General features: G+C 41.9%; 4 protein-coding genes across 9 annotated transcripts in view; all 4 read right to left on the bottom strand.

Annotated features, from left to right (window-relative positions):
• Positions 1-395: 395 nt before the first annotated feature.
• mvda (mevalonate (diphospho) decarboxylase a) lies at positions 396-5,507 on the bottom strand. 2 transcript variants are annotated; one of them, XM_070962691.1, is made up of 10 exons: positions 5,293-5,507; positions 4,970-5,040; positions 4,152-4,266; positions 3,896-4,042; positions 3,456-3,655; positions 3,135-3,209; positions 2,794-3,012; positions 1,861-1,976; positions 1,518-1,626; positions 396-1,046 (listed from the first exon to the last, which is right to left on the bottom strand). In XM_070962691.1, exons 1-10 carry the CDS (start codon positions 5,351-5,353, stop codon positions 972-974), a joined length of 1,188 nt encoding a protein of 395 aa, XP_070818792.1. In that variant the 5' UTR covers positions 5,354-5,507; the 3' UTR covers positions 396-971. The 2 variants fall into 2 exon arrangements, with proteins under 2 accessions (XP_070818792.1, XP_070818800.1); XM_070962699.1 differs by lacking the exon at positions 3,896-4,042 and having other exon boundaries at positions 5,293-5,467.
• A 1,062-nt stretch (positions 5,508-6,569) lies between these two features.
• On the bottom strand, positions 6,570-9,862 carry pdcd5 (programmed cell death 5). Of its 2 annotated transcripts, none has more exons than XM_070962717.1 (6): positions 9,687-9,862; positions 8,618-8,658; positions 8,037-8,098; positions 7,662-7,753; positions 7,497-7,568; positions 6,570-7,417 (listed from the first exon to the last, which is right to left on the bottom strand). In XM_070962717.1, the coding sequence occupies exons 1-6, from the start codon at positions 9,738-9,740 to the stop codon at positions 7,376-7,378; spliced, it is 363 nt and encodes a 120-aa protein (XP_070818818.1). In that variant the 5' UTR covers positions 9,741-9,862; the 3' UTR covers positions 6,570-7,375. The 2 variants fall into 2 exon arrangements, with proteins under 2 accessions (XP_070818818.1, XP_070818812.1); XM_070962711.1 differs by having other exon boundaries at positions 9,675-9,845.
• A 404-nt stretch (positions 9,863-10,266) lies between these two features.
• uraha (urate (5-hydroxyiso-) hydrolase a) lies at positions 10,267-12,281 on the bottom strand. 3 transcript variants are annotated; one of them, XM_070966978.1, is made up of 4 exons: positions 12,046-12,281; positions 11,741-11,883; positions 10,567-10,702; positions 10,267-10,411 (listed from the first exon to the last, which is right to left on the bottom strand). In XM_070966978.1, exons 1-4 carry the CDS (start codon positions 12,097-12,099, stop codon positions 10,322-10,324), a joined length of 423 nt encoding a protein of 140 aa, XP_070823079.1. In that variant the 5' UTR covers positions 12,100-12,281; the 3' UTR covers positions 10,267-10,321. The 3 variants fall into 3 exon arrangements, with proteins under 3 accessions (XP_070823079.1, XP_070823088.1, XP_070823096.1); XM_070966987.1 differs by having other exon boundaries at positions 11,741-11,880; XM_070966995.1 differs by having other exon boundaries at positions 11,741-11,901; positions 12,046-12,123.
• Positions 12,282-15,156: 2,875 nt separating this feature from the next.
• The window catches only part of LOC139334198 (heterogeneous nuclear ribonucleoprotein C), a 35,816-nt gene continuing 24,440 nt past the window's right edge, over positions 15,157-26,532 (bottom strand). The window contains exons 3-7 of one of the 2 annotated variants that reach the window (XM_070966960.1): positions 23,814-23,864; positions 19,783-19,955; positions 18,330-18,443; positions 17,011-17,168; positions 15,157-16,536 (exon numbers count right to left, since the gene is read on the bottom strand). In XM_070966960.1, coding sequence (XP_070823061.1) covers positions 16,498-16,536; positions 17,011-17,168; positions 18,330-18,443; positions 19,783-19,955; positions 23,814-23,864 — 535 coding nt within the window. In that variant the 3' untranslated portion in view covers positions 15,157-16,497. The remainder of the gene's footprint in view (positions 16,537-17,010; positions 17,169-18,329; positions 18,444-19,782; positions 19,956-23,813; positions 23,865-26,532) is intronic. The other variant, XM_070966968.1, reaches the window with a different exon arrangement.

Below are 26,532 nucleotides of genomic sequence, written 5' to 3'. Positions count from 1 at the left end.
TTTTTTTAGTGCTTGCTATGCTAAATATGCCACTCTGAACATCCATCCATCCATTTTCTATACCGACTATCCCTTTCGGGGTTGCGGGGGGGACCCTGAACCAGTCACCAGTCAACATACACTCACACATCAAGTCACACTCACACCTAAGGACACTCACAACTAAGTCACCAATTAACCTAATGAGCATGTTTTTGGTCTGTGGGAGGAAGCCAGAGTGCCCAGAGAGAACCCACGCATGCACGGGAAGAACATACAAACTTCACACAGAAAGACCCCGCCCGACCCGGGAATCAAACCAGCGACCTTCTTGCTGTGAGGCACGCGCACTACCTGCTGCGCCACTGTGCCGACCATCACTCTGAACATACAAACTCTAATGAGAAAAGCCAAAAGACAAAACAAGAAACTATTTTATTGACTAAAATATATTTTATTTAATGTCACAGAATAAAACGGACATGAGTAAAGTGTGAACTCCAGATCTGAAATGATGTTTTCACAAGATGAAAATGAAAACATCATTCAATCGACCATAATTAGAACACCGTCGTCCTTAAACACGTCGACCATTATGGCAATTCAAGGCCTTGCAGGCACAAGCTCAGAGAGGTCAGAGAGCACATGGTCAGCTGCAGAGGTGAACTGCATTTATGTTTGAGTGCATTGCTGAAGGGCACACTGGCAGTACTCTTAAGCAAAGCTATCTGTTCAATACCTCTCAAACAGTATCTAGCTGCAGATATGGAGACATGTAGAGAGCTATACAAGAGTGATAAAGAGATGAGACACCCCAGTAACATCTGATAATTAAAGACTTGTGAGCCTCCATGGTGGTGAGGAAGATGCCTGCTGCTCATGTGATTTGTAGAAACATAGTTACATATGATTAATGCTAATCTGATCTCTGCTTTATCTCAGCTTTATTATTGCTCAGTGGTGGAACTTTGTCCGTTCAGGGTTGCAGGGCATCACACAGTTTTCTTCGGCAAGCCATCAGATCCAAGTAGATGCTGATCCTCCACAACACAAGGGCCTGGTCCAGCCTTGAACACAAACAAGAAAAGGCTAAGAACAAACACTTCCTCTGTGAGTGTGTCTGTGTTAACATCTTAAAATGCATCTGATTTTAAAGCTTGTTCCAATAAAACGGACGTTAAATAAACAGTGCTGTTGAATAAATCATTCACAGATCAAATACTCGATTAACTCTCTAATCAGTAAAGCAGAGGTATCCAACATCACAACATGCACCACAATTTTCAACTTAAGTCGTGCAACACAATGTTCCATAACAGGAAATGTGGTCATATATAGTTAAGCTGGTAATTTCTACTGTATATTATGCATCCTTAAGACAGACACACCAATACATAGAAATCCAAAACAGATAACGCTGATTTTCGGTTGCTGTTTAAACTGATAAAACAACTGAGCTACAGAGTGATTATATCTGTGTGTGTGTGTGTGTGTGTGTGTGTGTGTGTGTGTGTGTGTGTGTGTGTGTGTGTGTGTACCTTGGTACTAATTATGTAGCTTATTCCCTTTGGCGTGGACTCTAGACCAATAGTCTGTTTCAGTTCCTCAGAAAGAGCAACACTGCTGACTGGAAGACCCCTAATAAACCTGCAGAGAATGAAGAAACACCAAATGAGTCACTCAAAGAGGCTGAAACACACACCTCAATAAACAACACTGTAGAACAGCTCATTTGGAGCCAAAAAACACCCATCTGTCACTGTGTACTCAGGTACTGTATATATATTATATTTTGAGATAAATTAATTAGCTTATATATAGGAATTATTTTGCAGAAGACTTTACATTAAAGCTAAGTAAGTCTGATAACTGTCAACTCACTGTCCTCCATTGGTCTCTGGGGGGAAGAAATGACGAACCACCTGAACAAACTCAGGAACATGCTGCTGTAGAGTGAAGATCACAGCATTGGGTCCTGCATCAAATGTGTACGCCACCTAGAGGGAAACAAACAGACTGTGACCGTTGCAGAAAGAGGGAGAGCTTTCCTCTTCCTCTATTTGAAAACCAGCCCAGTTTCACATCTTCATTACACCATCTCACAAATTCAGCTGCATGAACTGATGCAAGGGTCTAACACAGGAGAAGAAGACGCCATGTTTCCATTCATTTTCTAGTATTTCATTTCATTTTTCACTGAAAAAATATATAAAAATGAAGATGATGTGACTTGTGCGGGGGTCTGTACCAAACAAGCATCTCTGTAGCACCACAGTGCTTCATTTTTAATGGTATGTTGTGACACATTTGACCTTTATCAAAAGATTGCAGCTCCTGTGATCTGGATAACATCCATCCATTCATTATCTATACCGCCTATCCCTTTCGGGGTTGCGGGGGGCTGGAGCCTATCCCAGCTACAATGGGCGAGAGGCGGGGTACACCCTGAACCGGTCGCCAGCCGATTGCAGGACCACATGCAAAGACAGACAAACATTCACACTCACACTCACACCTAGGGACAATTTAGAGTCATCAATTAACCTAATGAGCATGTTTTTGGTCTGTGGGAGGAAGCCGGAGTACCCGGAGAGAACCCACGCATGCACGGGAAAAACATGCAAACTTCACACAGAAAGGCCCCGCCTGACCCGGGGATCGAACTGGCAACCTTCTTGCTGTGAGGCACGCGCACTACCTGCTGCACCACCGTGCAGCCGATCTGGATAACATTTCAGGTTAATGATTCGGTCCTACTGCTACACAGATCATGTTTCTGCTCTTTCTCAGAAACAGAAGTGCAATGTTGCTCACCCTTGTCTCCCCATAGTGTTTGTTATACCGATGCACCAAACTGATAACCTGTTGAGACACACGGTTGAGGTAGAAGATGGGAGGGTACGTGTCAAGGCAGGTGGCATGGAACTGGTTGCTGTCCTTCATAGTGAGTTCAGCAAATGCAGCAAAGTCTTTTCTTCGGACCGCTTCAATCATCTCTCTCATCCGGCCTGGGACCACAGACTCAGCCCGGTGCTACATGCACACGCATACACACAGGAAAAATTAGCATAGACCCTCTTGTGGGTAATAAATTATCTTTAAATGTTGTCTAAATTAACAATCTCCAACAGTAATGAGTACACAGTACAAAGTACCTTTAACAGACAGCTTGTTTGCACACTGGTTTGCATTCCAGAGGTGCTGCCCACTGGCTTCCTCTCGGCACTGACCTGTGACAAAATGCATTAATTACACTTGATAGAAGGGGTTTTTTTTGTATTTTCAATACAAAATCAAACAAAAAGCGTGCATTTTGTGTCATGCTGCTTCCTCTATGTGTTACACACAAAAAAAAATCATCATTTATAGAAGTAAGAAATTAAGTATGTGACCTTTACAACAGTGCACAAATGTGGCAAGACATGACACAATCACATCTTTCTCAGTCTCTCTCTTAGAGACACAAACTGACCCACCACAAGCACAAGGATTCTGAGCTCAGGCCAGTGAGTCTCTGGCTCCACCTGCTGGGCCAGACTGTCCTTGCCATCGTCTTTCTGTCCCATGATCCACTGGACAAACCCTCCATACATGCTCCGGCAGGCACTACCTGAACCCTGCCGTGCAATGCCGGACAACTCCCCCTCTACACCAAACACCCGGGCCAGAGTGTAAACTGCAACACAGGGTTGAAATAGGGAGTAAGAGGAGAGAAAGCTGAATACAGAAGGGATGTATCAAATATGTGATAGAAGAATGAGCACAAACAGGCAACATAACATAGTTTGAAGTTTGCATTCTATGCTGAAAAGAAGCTGTTTCAATAATAATAAAAAAATTCAGTCATGCTCAGAAACAGAACTCTCTCTCTCTCACACACACACACACACACACACACACACACACACACACACACCTAGACAAGCGAATCCAGCAGCTGAGGAGGCGAGACCGGCAGCGGTGGGGAAGTTGTTAACCGAGCAGATGTGGACTTTGTGAGACAAACTAGTCGAATCCAAAGCAGGGTCCCCGTCATTACGTCTCTTCCTCGCTAATCGACGAACTAAATACAGAACACAGAAAAAAGAAATGACATAGTGGCCTGCACTCTCTCCCAGGTCTTTGCACTTACTGTCCTTTTCAAGAGGAAAAACAAGGCAGACATGACTCACTCTCTCTCAGACAGGACTGCAGTCTTGGATGGGTTATGTCCTCCTCTTTGCCATTGAGCCATATCCGATCTTCCTGAAATGATCTGCTGGTTGCAACTGTTGTAGTTGTTTTCAACTTCACAGAGGGAAGAAGACAAGACAGATCTTATCATTAATATAATATCCAAAATGAAAACTTTAGCCTCAAGATATCTGCACATCATATATGACACCGATCATGCTAACCATCATCCAGACACAATTCAACAGCAAGGTCAGTATTTTCTACAATTACAATCATGTATTTGATACCTCGCAATTTTTCTCTTGCTTTGTAAATTAAACCCTTTTTTCAAAGACACACTATCTTCTAATGAAGGGATGCCCAAACTTGGAAGGCCAAAACTGAAACTTAATGGTGGGCAAAAGCAAACACCTATTGTACTGTATTGTGTTTTTAAGATGGATCCCACGTTCACTTAATAGACAGACTTTCTGCAAAGTGTAAGTCTGGCCATCGTGCTGAGATTATGAACTTTGGGCAGCCCTGCTCTTAAGACAGCTTTGCTATCCATTTGTGCATGGTTTGCAAACGGTGTTTACCATGCATGGAATAGCATAAGCGAATACAAATCTTTCAAGACTGACCATCCAAACTGAAACTACCAACACAAACACACCATGACAAGCACTTTTATTTATAGAGTATTTATATGATGACAGGAAAGGACAGCTGTAGCAGCTCCAGACAGGAGCAACAACACTTTGAAAAGCTGACCGCTCTCCTTCGGACAAAACATTTGCAGTCTGACAGGTGAAAATACAGTTTACTTACATACCTGGTCTTGGTGCAACGTGACGCTCAAAGATGAGTTTATGGGTAAAATTAATTCTTCATTTCTCTTCCCCCCTGAAACGTAAGTTTACACACAGTGCATAGCTGAGGTATTATCAGGTCGATACAGTGACACAGTATGAATATGCTCACAGTAAATACACTCATTTAATGCCAGAGAGACACGACACATGAGCCACCACGCAAGAAACACATGAAGTGGCGATTAGACAGGATTTAGCTTTCTTTGAGTGCCAAAGCTACAGACCTGACAGGTGATTGGCGCTAACTTCCACATGGCTAAACAGAAGTCGAGGCGATACTTACAGTATTTAATGACAGCTATGTTCACAGGAGCGGTGCATGTAACTACGTTTGGCTTCTCCATACTGTCCTCAGACGTTGCTGGATATAGCAACAAATGTTTGTATTGATGAAACTGCCGGAACAATCTGAAATACGATGCACAAGCTGCCTCTTGAGTTCAGCACTCACTGTCCGGCTAACACTACTCTACCTCTCTGTAGCGTTTCCCCGAGGTCTCTCTCGATTGGCCGGTATTGAACATGTGGCTAACCCCGCCACCAATCAGAGCCGAGACGCTTTGACGAAGTAGTCCGAATAGCCAATGAGAGATCATCTGACCACGCTCGTGCGAAAATGGGGCAAGGACAGAGACCATCCCACACCAAATCCAAACGAAATGTATACGTATGATAGAAAATCCATACAACAACTCGGGGAAAGGAAGTGATGACTGTGAAATGTAGGGAAAAAAGTGTCGGTAAAGACTGTAGGTAATGTAACTGTTATTCGAAAGCTGAAGTACGATAGGTACAAATAACAAAAAGTGCTGGAAAGCAGGCGCTCAAGTACTGTACTATAGTACAATTTTGAGGCAATTATACACGAGTGTGTCCATTTTAGACTACTAATTGCTACTGCAAGAGCAAATTGTACTTTTTGCTCTACTGCATTCATTTGACAGCTATACTAATTATACAAACCACATCTGATCTAACATTAAAATGCTGCTTAACGCATTAGTAGTAATAATACAATAGCAGTGACAGGAGCCACTGTGCCTGAAAGTACTTTTGTCATGGAACATTAACACTATAGTTCTGTTAGTTTTACTTTAAGATCTGTAAACTCCTTCCACATAAACTGTATGTAGGGAAGCACCGTGGTGACTGTTTCAGGCAGCTGCTCCTCTTCTTGTGGAATTAGAAACCCCTCTTCCTCCACCGGGTGATGCAGGAACAAACAGTGATACGGTTTACATGACAAATGTTAAAAGTATGACTAAATTATTGCGTTTGTAAACATGAATGCAGGCTGTAAAGCCCTGCTGACTGCAGTTAACTAATTTGAGGCAACCGTATGTACTTTGGTATTTGACTGTCGCTCGTTAATATATGTTGATTGTGGAAACAAAGCCAGCTGATTATCAATATTGTTATTCAATTCACACAGAGCATTTCTGATGAATAACTAGAATTACCATCTCACAGTTGTATGCCTCCACCAATTAGTCGGGAATGGGACGTACGTAAGTACTGGCCATGGCTGTCACCAGTATGAAGGCATAAAAATTAATATCATTATTCTCCATCATGCTTTTTATTTAAAATGTAGCTGGATACATTTGGGAAGCTGATAACTCATTTCTGAAATGAAATCCAAAACGTGAGATTGTTGGCTCAGAAAAAAAGTGAATCATCCATAAAGGTAAGTCAGCTCTTTGCATGGCAGTGAGGATACTGTGTGATAATGCTGCAAAGCTTCAAAACAGATTTTGTGGAAAAACTTAAAATGGAAACCTTTCCAAAAGGGTTGAACACACTTTCATGTAATAACTGATGCTTTTAAAAAGATTTCACTTGAAAAACTTTTAAGTTTAAGGCTTTTTTAATCTTTATGTAAACCTTTCAGAGACATGTCACCAAAAACAAAATATCCAAGTGCAACATCCAAGACTAATGGGATGCTGGACCCCTACCAGAGACCAATGGATTGTATTCACAAAACCGTCTAGATAAAATGGACCAGGGGTATTTTATCTAACTTCTTGTGTTTAAACAACTGAAGTCATCAATGGTGAAAACAAGAAAAACAGGGTAACCACTGAGAAGGAGCAGAGAAGTCAAACAGTGCCATGAGTAGTCAGGGGTACAACACAAGCAGTGCACATGTGTGGCAAAAGAACACCTTAGTTGACACTGTGTGTGTTCTCCTCCCTGCCACTTATGCCGCAGATTCAACTCCCTTGGTATGTAGTTTCCAGAGACACACAGCAGAAAGTGTGTGGCATCCAATGATTTGGCTAGTCAGAGATGCTATCAGAGTCCCAGTAAAGCATATCGTCTCCCAACTTCTTGGCTCATTCCAGGACTTGGGTTTAAAATGACTAATCATCCTCATCATCTGAGTCCACCCTCCGTCTGTTGAACTGACAGAGCACAAATGATGTAAGGTGGACAAGTGAGCAATAATTGATCAAACATAGGTGACATGTCAGAGGAACTTACTGTGACAGTTGTCTTCTTTTCCGTCTGCTGACTGACTTTTTCTAGAATCTCAATCAATCCCGAATCAGAAATCTAACAAAGAGAAAATCCATTCATTGCACTGCTGCCACGTGGAAGAACATCAACACTGTTAGTGCTTCAAGCACCAGGGATACATTTTCTTACCTTTCCTCCTATCTGTCCAACACGAGCCATCTGAATGAGATATTTTTCAACCATATTGGCCTTCTCCGGCTTCACCATAGCAAGACTGCTCACTGAAAGATGGACATTATTTTACCACCCTGTGTTCACATGTGAGGGGTATTTGTATGTATACAACACAACCAAATGAGCACTGGACACTTGTTCAAAACTCAGAGAGAGGAACCTTACACTTCCTAGATAAGTCCTGTATGACACTTTAACCAGACTGAACAGAATTTTTCATATGCCACAAATACATATTTTAAATAATATATCTGGTTCTACAACAGCATGATTGATTTCCAAAGGGATCTCATGCAACTGGTTAAACACTGAATCTGAGAGCACACTTACATCTGGCGCGGGCAGACTGGTCGAGAACTTGGGCCAATATAGAGTTCTTCATGTCTGTTTCTCTGTGAATACAAATATTGCCATGTCAGCACTGCCTGCTACTGTTATGTTGCTACTGGATCAAGGACTGAGAGCAACACAAAGTCAAACTATCTATCAGAACTAGGGATGCACCAATTCAATACTGATATGGGTCCGATTCAGACTCAAAAAGCTAGATCGAATATATTCTTATTTATTACATTTTGTTTTACAAAGTTAGGAAAGCAATGTCTAAGTCAAGGCTGATGCTGCCTAACACATGAAAGAATAATCCCAGTCTCTTCAACACAGTGAGGGATGCATCTTATCGATTAAACACTGGTATCAGATTGGTACTCAACTAGATTGGTACCAAATTCATGTATCAGCATCGGATTTAAACTGAAAAAAAGTGGTCGGTGCATCCATGATGATAACATTAGCTGGTTCCACGGCTCTACTGACAAATGAATATTACATCCAGTGTTCAAATAAAGAAACTGTGCTGTATATAAGTCAGATTTGACCTGTATGCTTTTCAATGAATTATCACATCTTACCTTTTTTTGGCCTCCTCTGCTTGCTGATTATTTGAAGCATCCTGAAAAAAATATATGAGATAGCAAAATCACATATAGGTTGTATTTCTGCATTCAACGAACTGGAGGATGTTTAAGCTCATATAAAGAAAAGAATTTCATACCAGCCAATATCTCATTGCTTGGTAATGGCCTCACAGACGGGCTCATTAACTGTTAAAAATAAGTTTCCCTATGCTGCCAGCTACATCAAATTTGATGAACGAGCACAATCTACAGCGCTATATTAATAACTTAATGTCTGTACAGATGAATAAGTTAAATCTTAATCTTGATGATATCACAATACAGTTTTTTTTCCCCTCTTACCTTTTAATACATTTAGATTAGCACATCAAAATACACTTTCATGACGTGACGTAGCTGGGTGTGAAGGATACCTTATATCCTGAAAACTTTAGCGATGGTTTGTTTATCATTACATCTTTTAGATTTTAGTTCCTACTTTCTAATATTTTAGAAGTGAGACACTGAACGCTGATGCTGTCCATCTTGATAAAAGGTTGGTGGATTGTACTAAAACCATGTATTTTATATATTCATGAATACATATATTGCATTTGTGTGTGTGCAAGTATATATGCACACACATATGTATATTTACACACACACACACACACACACACACACACACACACACACACACACACACACACACACACACACACACACACACAGCAAATTATGGCTGTCCAGCCAAGTCGATGCTGAATTTTGATTTTGCTCAGCTAACGTTGCCGTTGTCAGAGGGGCGTGCGCTCTATAGTCAACACTAAGCTAGCAGTGCCAGTGACATAGTGTTGATTAATCCTGTAATTTATCTCACTAAATATTGAGTGAATTGCAGTTCATTTACACTGAACGTGTCTGTCACAGCTGAACTATGTATATCCCCTGAGTGACACTTTAGTTGAGTTGCGGTGGCTGGTTTAGCGACACTAGCTAGCAGGACACTGAACTCAGCATCTCCTTATAAGGCAGGCGCAAACACGCTTCCCGGCTCATGTTTTGTCCTTACCCCCTGCTTTACCTGTAGTTCTGCCATTCTTTGCCCCCTAATTGCCTTCAATTCGTCGTCTTCCATGGTTTACGAAAGTGATATAGATCTAATAATGGAAAAAAAAACTGAGGAAACGTAATATAACGCACTCTACACTCCCGTCAGAGGCAAGGCCCTGCTGAAGTAAGGGGAGTGTAATCAACACCGAAAAAACGATTCGAAAGGGTAAAGCAATCGAGCACAGGGCAAGGAGCACATAGCAGGAAGTTGTTGAGAGCGCACTCTTACTGGACAGAAGATGCATGAATTTGTCGAAATTTATAAAATGAATGTTCATTATATTGCAGCCACATACTTTCGCATATACAGCTTAGCTGTATAACCCAAATATAGCTATATGATTAATCATACTAAGGATAGAGAACTATATTGTGGGATCTTTTTGAGAACAGAGTAAATGTAATAATTTATTTAATGGTATTTATACAAAATGTGAATGTTACTGTGGATTCACAACCATGTTAATAAAAGAAAACAATAAAACAACTTTTCTGTCTAATTTTTATTTCAATAAAAAGTCTTATTGATCATAGCATCGTTATTCAAATGAGGGAATCATCAAATGGACCATGGTGTCTTGAATGTGGTGCTGAGATGAATGTCCTCTAACTCCCTCTGTAGGTGCTGTAAGAGAAACGACTCAGGAGCAGGGGGATGTGGTACTTTTGGCCAGGGTCAGTTATAGTGAAGACAATCTGCAGGAAAACAACAAACATGAGAGAGATCAAAAGTAACACTGAGTGTTAGCAGCACGACAGGTTCATTCACTGATGCAGTTTCAAGAACATGTGAACGCCTCGGCTAAAGCAGCAGTACTCCCTGAGGACGTCCACACATAACATTTCCTCACCTCAACATATGGGTAAAAAGAGGGCTCTCCCATACTCTCCCAGTACTGAGCCGTCTCAAAACGAAGTTTATACACACCAGATGTAAACATTTGTTTTGTGATGAGTCCTGGACAACGTCCATCATCATTAGTCGTCCTGGTGAGACAAAACAGGATTAAACACAACCAACCAAAGACACAGACATTGTTGAGCTAGTATTAGAGATTTTCCTGTGATCATATTTTGTATATGGTATTTTACATATGGCAGTCGTCCTCAGGTATTTTTGTCTGATGAGCAACACCTTGATATCATAAATGAGTGGCCATTGGAGGCCTGCAGTGTGCGACCCGTTCATTTCTTTACTAGTTATGTCTTGATTTGCACGTTTTCGCCTCAGCCCTGCCCTCTTCGGTTACTTCGGTAATGTTGAAAAGATATTCACAGATTCCACCTTAACTCTTGAGCGACATGTTGAAACACGATAGGACGTCTTTGGGATAAGGCTTTTGCATCATTTTGGGCATTTTTATTGAGAAAAATATTAAATAACTCTATTACAACACAATGTCACAATCACTTCACGCGTCAATGATCTCCTGTTGTTTTTTACTACAACGCTTGCTTTTTTAATGGTCTTTAATGTTTTTTAGGAAATAGAGCAACACCTATTAAAAGTGATACTATAGTTCTTCACTTATTGGTTATAAAACAAATCAAAATTCAGACATATTTCAGACATCTTTTTCTAAACTTAGTATAATCAACAGGAGACCCCTGGTGGTTGAACTGAACTTGACAGCACTACTCCATGTCTGAGAGAAGTTACTGAATATTTGCCTATGGTCTATACCCGACTATCGCTTTTCGGGGTTGCGGGGGGGCTGGAGCCTATCCCAGCTGTCAACGGGCGAGAGGCGGGGTCGCCAGCCGATCGCGGGCAACATACAAGTACCATTCAATTCACCAATTAACCTAATGAGCATGTGGGAGGAAGTCGAAGTGCCCGGGGAGAACCCACGCATGCACGGGAAGAACATGCAAACTTCATACAGAAAGGCCCTTCCCAACAAGGGGATCGAACCGGCGACCTTCTTGCTGCGAGGCACGCGCACTACCTGCTGCGCCACCGTGCCGACTGAATTCTTTGATAGTGATGTGCGTGCAGACTGCGCTCAGTCTTCAGCTTTTTACCCAGTGGTTATCAGACTCCAGGTATTGTTGGAGGGGTCTTGGCGAAAGAGACCGAGGGCCATGTTCGAGCCAGGGACGCCCGCTGCAGTGTTCAGCACATGTGTGGTCAGAGGACTCGGTGTACCTGCCATTTCCGTGATCTGCTAAACAAGGAAGGAAAACTTCAAACTGATAATGTTACTGAAGCAATCACTCGAGACATATACGGAACAATACAACATACTGAATACGTAATGGTACATCACATTTAGCCTGTTTATTCAAAGACCTATTTTAGCATACATGCGTTAAAGTTTTGTGCTTACCTTATTTTCAGGCAAAATATGACCCGTGAGTTGCTGCAGCCTGTACGCACTCATGTGTACTGATGAATAAAATCCAAACTGGGTGAGCAGTTTTAACCCAAAAATGCAATTTTATGGTTCATTTAAAGGCATCAGGATTTTGTCACATTGTCTTTGAGCAATTCTGCACGCTGTCCTGTTCGGTATGACAGTCAGGAGACACACGCGCGCTTATCTCTTTGTCAACAGAAAACTGGTTGTGCAAGAGCCCTTTTTGTCACACTTTGAACTTAGCGGAAAAGGATGATCGAAGTGGAGGCAGAGGAGCACAATTAGTGGAGTTAAAATGAAGTTTTGCTTATTTTCTGACATTAGTTCATCAACCCGAAACACACAACCCACAACTTCCTGTTTGAATTCCATAAATGAATCCACTGACACACTGTGATGCCTCCTCCCTCATTTTAAAGAAATTCAAACCCGAGCGTTCAGTCTAATATTTGATGGATGTTTTGGAACGAAATGTTGACGACAAGCACAGCTCAGCTGACAAACAGGGTGACTGACCGTGACAACAGACTCCATGTCTTCCTGCAATTCACTGCTGGAGTTTTTTGTAATTCTAATGTACCAAACTGTGATATAAAGCAGTTTTTCCTCAACTCGTGGGTCGCGGACCCGTTTCCAGTGGATCGCGGGCCTTTGCCTGGGCAGAAAACAAAACAAAACAAATAAATAGACATAATAAAAAAAAAATAAAAAAAATAAAATCTGTGCTTTTATTTTGAAGGGGATTTTTAAATGCAGCGGATTGCCGTCTACTCTTGTCTGGCCGTGTCATTAAGTGGTGGCGGTGGGTCCCGAAGACAGACCAGTTGAGAATCACTGCTATAGAGCAGTGATTCTCAACTGGTGGGACCCGTTTTCAGTGGGTCACAGGCCTTTGCCTGGGCACAAAAAAGGGACAATAAAATCCTGTGCCTTTATTTTGAAGGGGATATTTTATGCAGTGGAGTGCAGTTGTTTTTTCCAGACCAGACCAGTTAAGAACCACTTCTATAAAGCACAGGCTGGCTTTTGATCTAAAGTAGTTTAATGTGCACCACCTGTTATATCATGAAAAATGATAAAGTCTTTGACTGTAACAGAGAATGATCTGCTTTTGATCATGCTCTATTGACTGAGAATGGCCTAATCAAGCAACTTCAGGTTAGATTGTTGTTCTCCTGGTGTATTAATATGCCGTGTTGTAATTGATGAGAGTACATTTAGGCTATGGTGCATTACCTCATGGTAAAATGAGAATGTAGTAGTGTTTAATTTTACACCGTACTTCATTCCAGGGGTGGTGAACCTCAGGTCTGCAATTCATGTAAAAAAAAAAAAAAAAAAAAGCAAGAACTTTTTCAGTGATAAAAAAAAATAACAGAAAATAGACTGACAGTGTTCTATGTGATCCCTGAATGAAGCATGCACAAAGTGGTTAATATTACAGCAGTGCAATATGGCCACTGTCGACAAAATAGAAGTAGATGTGGAGCTTTCATAAGACCACATTCTGACAAAGGCAGTGTTGTGCAGGTAGGTTTTGTGGTGTTCAAGCTAAATGCTAAGAAGCTGAAACCTCATTCAAGAGAATTTGTGAAGGAGTGCCGTGTTGCTGTGGAGCTGCTCACACCAGACGAAGTCAAACTGTTCCAAAGTGTCAGTTTGTCTGGAATAATTCATAGAGATGAAGAAAAACCTGATGTAGAAACTCAGAGATAGCAAGTGTCTGTGATTTGGCCTTCATGGTGGACATTATCAAGCAGCCCTGAGTTGAACTTCAAGCTCCAGACAGCTTCTCTTCACTTCAAATGGTTTCACACTAGAAGCAGAAAACTGCTTCTAGTGTGAAACCATTTGAAGTGAATTTAAAGCTGTGGCAAGTGCAGCTGGAAAGAGGAAACACTGAGCATTTTCCTACTCGCCAAGAACAAAAGCCCGCTATGACATCTGAATATGCTGCTGTGTGAAAACTCCTTCAGGTGTTTGGTGAGAGCTTTCAGGACATGAAAAGTAAACAAAATCAACTGAACATATTTGCTACACGGTTTAATGTGGAACCAGCTGATGTAACTGACAACCTTCAACATGAAATCATTGAGCTGCAAAGAAGCGACCTGTTATTTCTGATGCTGATGCTTGCAAAGACTCAGTTCTGCTCAAGACTGACTGACCCCAACCTGGAAAACCAGCTGCGAGTAGCATCATCATCGTCATCATCATCATTACTACCGTCTGACATCAGATGCCTTACCAAAGAGAAGCAGTATGACCCTTGAAGGTCGTTATAGAAATTGAAATGGCCCTTGATAAGAGGAAGGTTCCCCTCCTCTGGTTTATACTAAATTTCATTTTCACGTTTTTCTGTTCAGATACAGTTGAAGAAGTCTGTAATATGCGCAATAGGACATTTCTGTGGTAAATAGGAAACTTGCTCAGCTTAGAGCAGCTTTTCATCGAAAAATACATTGGTCTCAACAATGAACATTAATTATTCCAAACTACATTTCCATGTGAATCCGAGACATTTGCATGTGATCTGACACAGGTTTCAGTGTTGTGAGTCCAGCAGGATGCTGTGTGCTGTTGACAGGAGTAACAGATTAGGAGGATTGTTCTAAAATCTTTGTCTTTAAAAACCTGTCTGCAGAAAATGCCTCCCTTGATCTTGTTTTTTCATCTGGCTGCCATGTTGGGTGGAAGCTGCTACAGTCTGGTCTGTGTCAGCGGTTTCCTCCTGAACAAGCACACAGTGTGGATAATAAATGTGCCTGAGGGTCAGACTGACCTTTGGTCCAATGCACAGAGGAAAAGAGATGCTATGGATTCAAAGACAAAGTGATCATATGATGTAGCAGCACACTCTGACTTCCAGATATTTTCATCAGGTTTCCTCTGTTCTGTGTGGACTATGGTATGTATGGCATTATTGTATAATTCATACACTTCACATTAGTTGCATACTCAAAGTGTTTAAAACTATCAATGATGACACTTCACATTATTTCCCCCAAATGTTTGTTTCTCTTTCATTCCTTTCCTCCATGTCTATCCTGCTCTTCCAGAAAAAAACACACTCCCGTGTACTGTATTTATACTCAATATGAAAATACTTTTACTACTGTGACAATGAGCATTTCCACTTGGTTTATCTTAAGAATGCAAACAAAAACATGTAACACCATAGGAATTATAACAACAGTGTTGCTTTCTTTAAAAAACATATGAGAAGTCCTAAAGCAAGATTAAAATCAGACAGTTCAACAAGTACAGTAAAGTTTACAGTCATACACAATATTACACACTGACCTGGGCCTTTGCACGTCTCACAGTGCCAAATACATGGCGGAAGAGAGTTGTAACATTCCTCTCATACATCTGAAGTAGAGATAACACTATGGAACATAACAAGGTCATCTGTATGACATTTCTTTGAGAGAGTCACATTCAGGGAAGCAGCGCACTGATACTTTGGAGCAATTTCTCTACTGGATCATTGTGACTATTTGGTCTCTCAAGGTTTACCGTGATTTACTTTGAATAGCTAATTTCTGATATCTTAGAAGTATACAATAAAGAGAAAACGTGAGCTGAGTGTCAGCAAAAGGGATCAAATTACAGAATGTGCAGATTTCTTCAGATTAAAATGCTTTGAGATCTGCAGAGGAGATTTTCATGTTACAGTGCATGCACAATATTCTACTTATATCCTCATTCTGAAAACATTAACAATATGTAGGCTGTCTGTTTACAGGGTTTATGGCTTTATTAATGTTCTTGGTTCTATACTGTTGGTTCATCATCTAATTAAATGTCCTTCATAAACAGAAAGTCCTTTAATTGTCGTGTCCCTTCGCTGTTTGGAGAAACTGGTGAAGCAGTGGAAACGTTGTAGCACCTCCAGCTACACATAAATTATTACTGTTTGTACAGTCTGACACTGACATATGCTGCCTGTTTCAGTAGAAGGCTTTTAATTTGAAAATGATAAACTGCAAGCTGTTTCCATCATGTTTTAATCAGAGAGCTCTATTGTCTCATTTGGATTAATAGTGGAACATTGGCGTTCATGCAAACCCACGGTGAAGGCAGGATTATAGAAAGTTTAATTTACCACTCTGCTTCTGGGTGTCCTCTGTAATTACTGTGTGGATAAAATCCCTCTCCCTCCCTCAGTCCAACATAATAAAATTCTTCTCAATCACACGTGCACACACTTGGTGTGTGCATGTCACCTGTGTCCATGTTTCTGTTTTACTTGAAAGAATGGTTACAGAAACCGATCTGCTGTGATACAATTAAATGCATTGTGTTATCTGATATGTACATCCTGCTGGAGGGCAGTTGAACCTCTGATATGAGTGTTGGCTTGGTGGTTGTTGTTCTCTTCCTCCATGTTTGGCACTTGATTCACGTCGTCTCATCTTATCATATTTCCTCCTCAGGGTCAGAGCTGTGGTTGCTCATCTGTGACAAACAGACAGACAAACAGACAGCGACAGACGAAACAAAGAGACATTTCATTAAACCGCAAGCTCAAAATGACTAAGTGAAATTTTATCGTGCAACTGAAAACTGATTTCACAGTAGAAGAGTCCCAGGAGTAGTTTTATGTCTGCTCGTCTAACAAAACCGAAACATCTGGTTATCTTGCCTGTTTCGTTTTAAAGCCAAAACATTTTTCTTAAAGTCTTAGTAAATACAATTAGAAATTGTCATCATTCTCCTGTGTAGCATTGTTTTAACATTAGACAAATTAATGTGTTTTGATCCCTAACAGACGAAAAACCACCGCTTTAAGACAAATAAACAAAAAATGCATCATTCAGTGTCAAAAGTCTCAACAATTTCTCCAGAAACTAGCATCATGCTGTATTGAAAATGCAAGTGATGCTCATTTTAGTCACTCCTGAAGTGCACACAGACTTCAGGTGCATTTACCGTGTGGTGGTCATCCTCGGGCTCCCTCAGGTCAGGGCTCTCCCTGTGGATTCGATGGCGGGAGCTGGGTGGAGAGAGGGAGGAGAGGGAGTGCTCGGGGCTGCTGGCAGACAGAGCGTATGGTGAGCCAGCTGGACTGTCCTCTCTCAGGGGAGACCCTACAACACAGGAGTGAACACATGCACACACACGGAGTTCAGGGCAAACTGTTTGGTGCAGAGCTCAGGTCAAGTTTTGTTTCGGACAGAAATGTGAAGAGAAAAACATGTTTACTGTGGGTCAAAGACAAAAAACACATTTTGTTCAGAATGACAGGCAGAAAACCAGAGTGGGAGCAACAGGATGAAGGACAGATGAGGAGATAGCGAGAGGAAGGTGAGAGACAGCAGAGCTGAATAGTGAGGGACAGGGGAATCAAGTGGAGACAAATTAAAATGAAGATGAGAGCTATCAATCGCCCAAGGTCATTCAAAATAGATCAAACACACACACACACACACACACACACACACACACACACACACACACACACACACACACACACACACACACACATTCATGATAGTGCACCTGCACAGCTAAACTACAGTAGCCACAGGACACATTCTCCTTTTAGCACACCATCTATTTGTATGTTCAGCCTCAGCCTTTTTTTACGAGGACATTCTCGTGTAGCAGCGACTGAGAGCATAGTGTTCAAATGAGTGGCTAAAGTGTTTCAGTTTACGATCAGTTTAATGAAGACTGCAGTAAAACCAATTTCCTTAGGAAGGCTAATAAATAAAGCTTTGTCCTGTTCAGTGACTGGGCTGCTCTTGTTGCCATGCGCAGACACTGTGTTGTGTTTGAATGTCCACATGAGGGCAGCAGCAGCTCTTCCTTCCACATGCACTGACATGTTCGTCTCAGTGCCTCATATTTGTCTGTTTTCTGAAGCTTCATCAGTCAGTTACTTCAGCCACACTGTTTGTTCAGCATGTTCAATAATTGGCTCACAGCCATAAATCAAGACACCCGCTCTCCAGTTGTGATCAGCCCTGATTCAACTTTTTAAAAACATCCTGATTGGAGGGACGTAATTGTCAGGTAAGATGGGAGAGGCTCTGGTGGTGCAGTGCTTTCCCATCCCCAGTTTCCCTACAGCACAGATCCTGAATCATTTTGATTGGGGTTGTGACTGGTGGAGCTAATCAAGCAGAAATCAGAAAGTAGCATATCGCTGGAGTCCGCCTTAAAATGCTCTTGATGTGTGAATAGATTATCTATCATTCCATCTCACACCTACCTGCCTCCACTGTCTTTGTGAATGAGTGTCTCACCTTTGTGGTCGTTCCTCTGTGTGTCCATCCTGTCAAGACTGTCAAGCAGCCCATCGATCTGTGTCTTAATCTGAGTCAGCTCCTTTTTAATCACCTGCAACTCCTCCATGCCCACTGCAGAGAGAGAGACAGAGAGAGAGAGGGAGAGAGAGAGAGAGAGAGAGAGAGAGAGAGAGAGAGAGATGCTGAACGTAATGGACATTGAGAAATTACACAACTTTAATACTTCTTAAGCGAGAGCTTTAAAGAAGTAGTTAGACATGCAGGGAAATTCTTTCTTGCAGAGAGTTTGGTGAGACACCCCCGACTTGGAAACAAGGGGAAGCAGCCTGACTCTGTCTAAACAGAACAAAATCCACCTACAAGCACCTCTAAAGGTCCATCCATCCATTATCTATACCGCCTATCCCTTTCGGGGTTGCGGGGGGCTGGAGCCTATCCCAGCTACAATGGGCGAGAGGCGGGGTACACCCTGAGCCGGTCGCCAGCCGATTGCAGGACCACATGCAAAGACAGACAAACATTCACACTCACACCTACGAACAATTTAGAGTCATCAATTATCCTAATGAGCATGTTTCTGGTCTGTGGGAGGAAGCCGGAGTACCCGGAGAGAGCCCACGCATGCACGGGAAGAACATGCAAACTTCACAGAGAAAGGCCCCGCCTGACCCGGGGATCGAACCGACAACCTTCTTGCTGTGAGGCACCCGCACTACCTGCTGCGCCACCGTGCAGCCCCCTCTAAAGGTCACTAATTAAAATGTTAACTTTAATTTTGTTTAATTAGTACAAAACTGAAACTTTTAAATAGATTAAACAAATGAGATATAATGCGTTTGTTCTGGTGTTTTAGAAGAGATTTGGTTTTACTTTTTGACAAAGGCAGGCTACATGTTTCCCTCTGCTTCCAGTCTTTATGCTAAGCTAAGCTAGCTGGCCGTTGGCTTTAGTGTCTTCTTTACGATTCAGTGCAGATATGAGAGTGGTGTCGAGCAAACCAGAGTGTTTCTCAACATGACTACCTACTACTTTGAATAAAAAAAGAAAAAAGGCATACAGATTCAACTTGTTCCAGTATTTTATATTAAAACAGTGCATGTTGCCGTTATCTTTAATGTTATGAAGAAACTGGGCAGCATGTGCATGGTCCTGCAGCTGTTTGAATACACCAAATATTTCCACTGCATTGCTTGTCTCATCAGAGCAGGAGCAACAGAGAAAAAGAGGTTAAAACTGTTGACTGTTGAAGTTCAATACCTGAAAAGTGCGTGCTGTGATTCAGTAAATTACAAAGAGGACAATTTGTCTTTGACTGCCTTATATGAGAAGGATGAGAGGCAAAAGATATGATGATCCCAGCTTTATATTTAGCATTTGATTTTTCTTCCAGTGACGCAAAAGGGTATAAATCAACCCTTTTTTTATGACTTAGTGCATTCATATTACTCACACTTGGCTGTGGATGAACTAGTGGAGTGGGCTCTGGAGCTTTTGGAGTGGGTTCTGTCTCGGCTGCGTCTGTGCCCAGTGGAGTAAGAGGAGGAACGGGAGCGTTTGGCCAGACTGGGTCCCAGGGAAGGCAGGGGAGACAGGGATGCTGGCACACGCTGGTAGTCATACACCCTGCAAAAACAGTAAATACAAATTTTAAAACATCTTAAGCTCATGCAGCTAGTTTGTTGAATGTGAGGGTGGGTGCGGTGTGATTTTATTGTTAGTGTTTGAAATCATGATGAAAGCGAGCCTACTCGCATCAGGATGGAGATAGAAACAACGGAATTTGCCATATATTGGTGAAAATGACTTAGGCGAGCGTATAGATGCACAGCAGATGGTTTGAGTTGTCCAAAGCCTCTGTTATCTGATGATATAAGGTATAATACAACACTGAAACTAGGATTGGTATCAAACCTCAATACATTTTTTTTGTACCAACAAAAATGCGATTGAGACACTGGTAAACAACTGTTAAGCAATTAAAAAGTCTCTCGCAGTCTTGTTCTTTGCTAGAATTTCAATCGAAATTTTGCCAGTTTTAGACTGTATTTTGTTCAGGTATGGTTGCTTGTTTTTAAGCAGCACTTAACACTTGAGATTTTTGGCTTAAGTTAATTGAAAGGGTATCATAGAGGACAAGGGGGTGAGACAAGCTGGAAAACAGAGATACTTGAAGGAAAGACGTGACAGTGAAGAAAAACCATCTGTTCAAGCATCTCATAGAAAAACATGGAAATTTATGTTCAATGTTGTTTTGTCTTAAACTTTCTCTCTCTGCTTCTCTCGCTCCTGCACTGGTATTGCCTCCTCCCTCTGGACAGCTGCATGTCTCTATCTGTCACTGAATGTAATTGGTTCTGTCAGGGCCAATCAATAGCTCCCCGCCAGGCCAGCAGTGCTGGTGACAGGGGGTGTATAACAGTCAAACTCTATGGTGCTTACGGAAATGACACTGTGTGTTTGTGTGGGTTTCAATAGAAATAGAGGTGATGTGATAGAGGCAGAAAGTGATTTAGCTTCACATCTGACCTCAACAGTCACTGATCCAATGACCAGGTGAAACACAGCCATAAGATCAAAACCAAGCAATGGCCAATGAGCACAGCTGCTGTTTCTATTTAACTGTAGCAGCTGTAAGTGCAGATTCACATTTAAGGATCTTTTAAGAGCACACAGAATGAAATGAAAGGCCCTTTTCATCAAAGAAGGATGGAAAAACAGTAGGGACAATTATGCTTGCTGTATATAACAATAATTCTGGGTATAATTAAAGCAATTAACATGGCCTGGATCTACATAAGTTTAATAAGGCAATTGTTGGATGAATTAACCAATTCAAGAAAAAGTTAAAGTAAGTTTTTGCTAAAATCAACTCTTGCCCCTGATGAGATGATGAACTTCCTAGCTAATGCACCTAGCAGTAGTGAGAGTGACTGCTTTAGGGCTGATCGTGCTGACTAAAATGCCACAAAAAAGGAATGAATGGCCTCCAGCTGCACCAGTCTCACTGGTAGTTTATAGATACAACGCCTCCTGAGAGTGTGCATCCATACACACAAAAAAGATATAACTACTGTGAATGTCTACAACAGGGAGGAGAAAATATCTGTATCTGTAATATCTGTGCAAATTCAATTTCAGACTGTTTAACACATTTTTGGGCTTTTTGAAGAATGAATTCCTCATTTTAAGACCTGCAGATTCAATTCTTAATTATTCTGATCAACCAGAATAATTTTAGACTCATTATGTTCTGTGATAACGGCACTTCATCTCAGCTGGATGCAGTCACAATCTGGATGTACCTGGATCTGGATCGAGGACAGTCTAGGCACAGCGTAAAAGGTTTCTGCAAAGCCAAAAGCTTTGAAAAGCTCCTCTGCTGTATATCACAAGCCAACAACGGGGAAGCAAGCTGTCAGCTGCAAGGACTTGGAGTCAGACGGCGATGTAGATTAACTGATTGAGCTGTTAGCCAGTCGGTCAGATGCAGCCCGGCTTCCTGAAAAGTTTTCTCCATTGTTTTCCATTCTGTTATATTGTGTGACGCCTCTGTGCTTGATATTTCTGCAAAGACTGTGATGTGCCCCCCCCCCCCACACACACACACATATCACTATGCCACATATGAAGTGTATTAGGCCACCATAAGTGTGTGAGATTAGAGGCTTTGAGCACTGTCCATGTGTGGAGACACAGAGACCGAAGACTTATGGGAGTTTAAAGTCCTTTAGAGCAGTTTGCAGGGGCATATAGACAATGTGTTGTTACACCAGCTTTGAAGTGTCATCTCTGAAAATGGAAGCTCAGACAATGAATGACTGCAGACGAGTGAGGATTACAGAAAAGTGTGTGAGTGTGTGTGAGAGGGAGTGTTTGTCTCTATGGATTAGACCCCACATGGAAAGCAGCTTTGTCAGCTTGAGCTGTTATCTGTGTGCTGAAAGACACTTTTCTTTCGTGTTCGCACAAGAGGACAGCACACCAAAACAGTCATTTCTCTCTTTCCCACATACTGATGTACACAACAACAAACACACACACATACACAAACACACAGTCACCCACGCACTCACACCCAGAGGCATGTGAGGTGTTCACATAGAAATATGCACACATGCACTTCCATTCACACACATGCACACACACACACAGCTGTCAGTAGTGCTACCCAGCAGTATGGGGAATAATCATGCACTGTGTTAAAAACAAATTGAAAATCAGTGGTGAGTGTTTCCCCCTGAGCAAAGACAGAAAAATGCAGAGCAAGGAAAACCAAATGAATAAAAAAAAAAGATGACAGTTAATACTCAGAGCAACAGAGCATCGACATGTGCTAGAAAAGCAATGGAATGAGGTGTATATTCTGCGTGTGTGTGTACAATGTGACTGCCTTCTTCTATTCAGATGTGCTGAGTGGAGTGTTTATGAGTGAGGCCTGGGGGATGTAGGAGGGTCCCTGCGCAATTTCAGTGAAGGTCTAATAACACACAGCCACTCTGAGTGGAGCTCCGTCTAACAAACTGCCTCCTCTACCTAACCGCTGCACTTAAGTGTACACTGCACAAGAGTGTATGCTGCAGTAACACGGAAGAGGTAAACACCCTCTACAAGCTAAGAGTTCAGTGTGAGTCTCAAACGATGTGCTCTATTTCAGTGTGTTCAAGGGGTGTTGCGTAAGCCTAATGTATGGTTGTTGTCAGCCTGATCTGGCGGCTGGCAGGAAGTGACAACAATGGCCTGTAACCTGTGACGCTCTCACAACAGAGACAGTCAAGTTCGGCATGTCATTTTTAATGTCTGTCTTGAAAAATAAAAAGTTTTAGCTTTGTTAGTCTTTCAGTGAAGATTTCGTTTTTTATTTTTGGTCCAGGACCAGTTGTTTCACAGAGACTGAGAAAGATCAGTTTTGCGAAGAGCCACTTTTCTGTTAGTTTTGGTTGACGGGGTGCACAGCAACTCAGGTTTTCCGTCACTGTCAACACTGACACAGACCCACACGGTACAAACATACTAATGTAATATCTGTATGTACCAATATGTCATCATTAGCTTTCATGCTAATGAGGAACACTAATGTGAAATTAACAGGGTTTACGGAAAGTGATCACTGGAACATTTGTATTAATACACCCATGTCATATTACAATACTATGGTATATCTTGCTACAAATGCTTAATGTACTACCTTTTCTGTGGCTGCAGCTTAAGACAATGATATAACAAAGTCTGAGCTAAGTCGAGATATATCAGAGATACATCTCATACTCATATGAGATTTAGTTTGAGTCTGTGTGTGAGCGTGATGGGTGAGCTCCTTTCTCTGATGACTGGCAGCTGTGTGGCAGACAGCGACAGGGAGTGGAGACTACCAGGGACAGCAAGGATGAAGAATCCGCTTTGGCCTCTTTTGCTTTAGCCTCCTGAGACACACAGACAAGCAATAAGGTGTGTGAGCTGCCATGCGTAGCTTTCTGACAGTACCTGTCATAGTAGTCCTCGTGGTAGCTGTCATAGTCCAGGTCGAACTCAGATCTGCAGGAGGGGTGGAGACGGAGATGGAGGAGGTGGTTAGTAAAGGATTTGTCAAGACTACATGATGCACTTGTGCTGGCGCTACCACATATTTCACTTAAACAGTGAGCGTGGTTGGTGACTCGGTGTGGAAATGTGAGTCTCAACAGAGTTGCATGGTACAATCACTTCATCTGGAAAGAATGTCGTGTTCATGATCTCCAGCCAGCCAGAAAAAGACACAGGATTTGTTCTGCTGCAGCATCCAAGGTGGAAAATCCATAGAAATGTCTCGTGTTCCAGCTGTACCACTCACTGAACGCCCCCATGTGTGAGCTCGCTGAGGCGTGTGTGTGTGTGTGTGTGTGTGTGTGTGTGTGTGTGTGTGTGTGTGTATGTGTGAGGCAGGTGAGTGATGTGACAGGAGTGAACTTATATGGGCTGGTAGCTGCTGTGTACCTGCAGAACAGACCAGAGGAGGTGGAGGAGAGGGATGTGACACTAAGCCCGAGCGAGATCACACTCTGGTGTGTCAGACCTCAGCATTCCTCTCTAATCCTCCACACAGAGTCGCTAATAATCCCTCCATGTTGCTCACCCTCCCTCTGTCTCTCTTTGTCTCTCACACTGACTCACTCCCTCGATCTGTCTTTGTCATTCTTTCGTTTATCTGTCAGGCTTTCTCCTTTCTCATTTAACCATATACTTATATACAAGCAACCCATGTGAACGCAAAATATTGGTTGAAAAAGTGATTTTTCAGGACATATATTGGGAAACTAACACACCCACAGTCCTTGCCATCTGTTTATGTGCCACTCCGGGAGGTGGTGATTCTCCTGGTTGTAGTCATTCAGCTCATCTCAAAGAAGAGATTTTTTTTTTTCTATGTCAGGACAAACAGCAGAGGACTAAACCGAACACTTCTCTGTCAGAATTACACACATGAATAAATATACATAGACAACCATCGCAGGGCTCTAAACCTCTGTTTGTGCCTGTGAGTGCGTCTCTGGATCAGAAGTAGACTTATTTTGCAGTGGACTGTAATCATGTCTCCTCCAGCGTTACTCTTCTCTGTCTCATACCAGCTGGTTTTCAGAGCTCAGGAGACAGGAAAGCACAAAATAATTCATAACAAGTGCTCATGTCTGAGCTGGACACTTGCCAAGAACGGAAAGCGTAATTTCAACCCAATTTAAAGACTGCCTTCTGCCTCCCTGTTTGAAAAGGAGGAGGCCTGCATGTTGCTCGAGCTCAGTCTGTCAAACAAGTTGGAACATCTTGGACAGAATCGCAAGGACGGAGAATCCTCCTTTTACGTAGAGGTTAAGGACACAGTCATGAGAGACACAAGGACAGAAGACAAGAGAAACAATAACTCCTCAGCCGAGCTGAGCTTTCTGTCCTCCAAGTGAATTCAGCCAGAGGAGAGACAGAAAATAACAGCTATTCACTGGAATCCTCGCTGAGGGGGAACTAAGCTGCTGCTCTCTCTCCGTTTGTTTCTTTCTCTTTGGTGTTCACTGAAGTTTACCTTCGTCACTGTAGTGTTTATAAGGCTCTGTGGCTGTCAGAGTGATTATCATATGTTAAATCACTTGTTTTTGTACAGACTTTGTGTAATCTTCAGCTTTTTTAAATTATTGTTATGACTGTCGGCTTGTCAGTCGTTTTTTTTTGCTGCATATCTTTTTAATACTTTTTAATATTTAAAATCTGCTTTCCTCTTTTGTTCATTGTAATGGGAAGAACATTCTTACTTTGATATATAACAATTCCTTCTATTGTTATATGTGACTAATTCTTGCATTTCATTTAAAACTAGAATCAGTACATCTTTGTATATGTCCTTCGTCATGCACTAATAAATGCAAAATGGTACACTACATTTGATCATGATAAAGAATTCATTATAAAACTGTTGATATTAAACAGTATAGGTCATTTTGTTTAGTCAATTAGTTATTATTCAGCCCGTTAATAATAAATATTTGGTTACTCATTTTGTAAAGCTGGTCATTAGAAATGTCACCATGGTGGAGTAATGATACGACACAAATTTGATTTAGCGACGATAAATATGTGACAGGTAAGCACAACTCGATGAGGCCGTAATTAGATCTAATGTGAGCAACCAAGTGCCTGGGTCACTGTGTGTGTGTGTGTGTGTGTGTGAGAGAGAGAGAGAGAAAGAGAGGGAGGGAGAGAGAGGCAGATGGACAGCAGGGTCACTAAAGGCTAATTAATTTCTTTTCATAATTTCTCAAGTGCCAAAGCAATCCATTAGACATGGCTGGCTATAAATCATCTCAGCCTCAGCGTGCCCGTGTGTGTGTGTGTGTGTGTGTGTGTGTGTGAGTGTGTGTTTGTGTGCCCGTGTGTGCCCCTGTGTTTGTGTGTACACACACACAGGTAACTCCTCTTTGCATTAGGCAAAGAGGAGTTACTATTTGTGGACAAGGCGTCCCAAAGATTTCCTCCAACATGCACACTCAACATCCACCGAAAGCAGAAAACCATCAGTTTTCATGGCAGCTGAATCTATGGAAGAACCTCAAAGGTGTGTGTGTGTGTGTGTGTGTGTGTGTGTGTGTGTGTGTGTGTGTGTGTGTGTGTGTGTGTGATGAATTATTAGAGATGTAGTTCAATTGGCTTAGAGCCTTGACAGATGCAATTTAAATCTCAC

This window comes from Chaetodon trifascialis, chromosome 1 (genome assembly GCF_039877785.1).
Source record: "Chaetodon trifascialis isolate fChaTrf1 chromosome 1, fChaTrf1.hap1, whole genome shotgun sequence".
NCBI classification, from domain to species: domain Eukaryota; kingdom Metazoa; phylum Chordata; class Actinopteri; order Chaetodontiformes; family Chaetodontidae; genus Chaetodon; species Chaetodon trifascialis.
This window is presented reverse-complemented; position numbering and strand designations above follow the sequence as displayed.

Coding starts and splice junctions, on each gene's coding strand:
- mvda (XM_070962691.1), bottom strand. CDS start 5,353: ATGGAGAAGCCAAACGTAGTTACATGCACCGCTCCTGTGAACATAGCT. Junction 1,977..2,793: donor AACACTATGGGGAGACAAGG/GTGAGCAACATT, acceptor GTTTCCCTCTAG/GTGGCGTACACATTTGATGC. Junction 1,047..1,517: donor GCTACATAATTAGTACCAAG/GTACACACACAC, acceptor TTTGTGTTCAAG/GCTGGACCAGGCCCTTGTGT.
- pdcd5 (XM_070962711.1), bottom strand. CDS start 9,740: ATGGAAGACGACGAATTGAAGGCAATTAGGGGGCAAAGAATGGCAGAA. Junction 8,659..9,674: donor AACTACAGGTAAAGCAGGGG/GTAAGGACAAAA, acceptor TATTTTTTTCAG/GATGCTTCAAATAATCAGCA. Junction 7,418..7,496: donor AAAAGAAGACAACTGTCACA/GTAAGTTCCTCT, acceptor GTGCTCTGTCAG/TTCAACAGACGGAGGGTGGA.
- uraha (XM_070966978.1), bottom strand. CDS start 12,099: ATGAGTGCGTACAGGCTGCAGCAACTCACGGGTCATATTTTGCCTGAA. Junction 11,884..12,045: donor ATATTTTGCCTGAAAATAAG/GTAAGCACAAAA, acceptor TTCCTTGTTTAG/CAGATCACGGAAATGGCAGG. Junction 10,703..11,740: donor TGGAGTCTGATAACCACTGG/GTAAAAAGCTGA, acceptor TTGTCTCACCAG/GACGACTAATGATGATGGAC.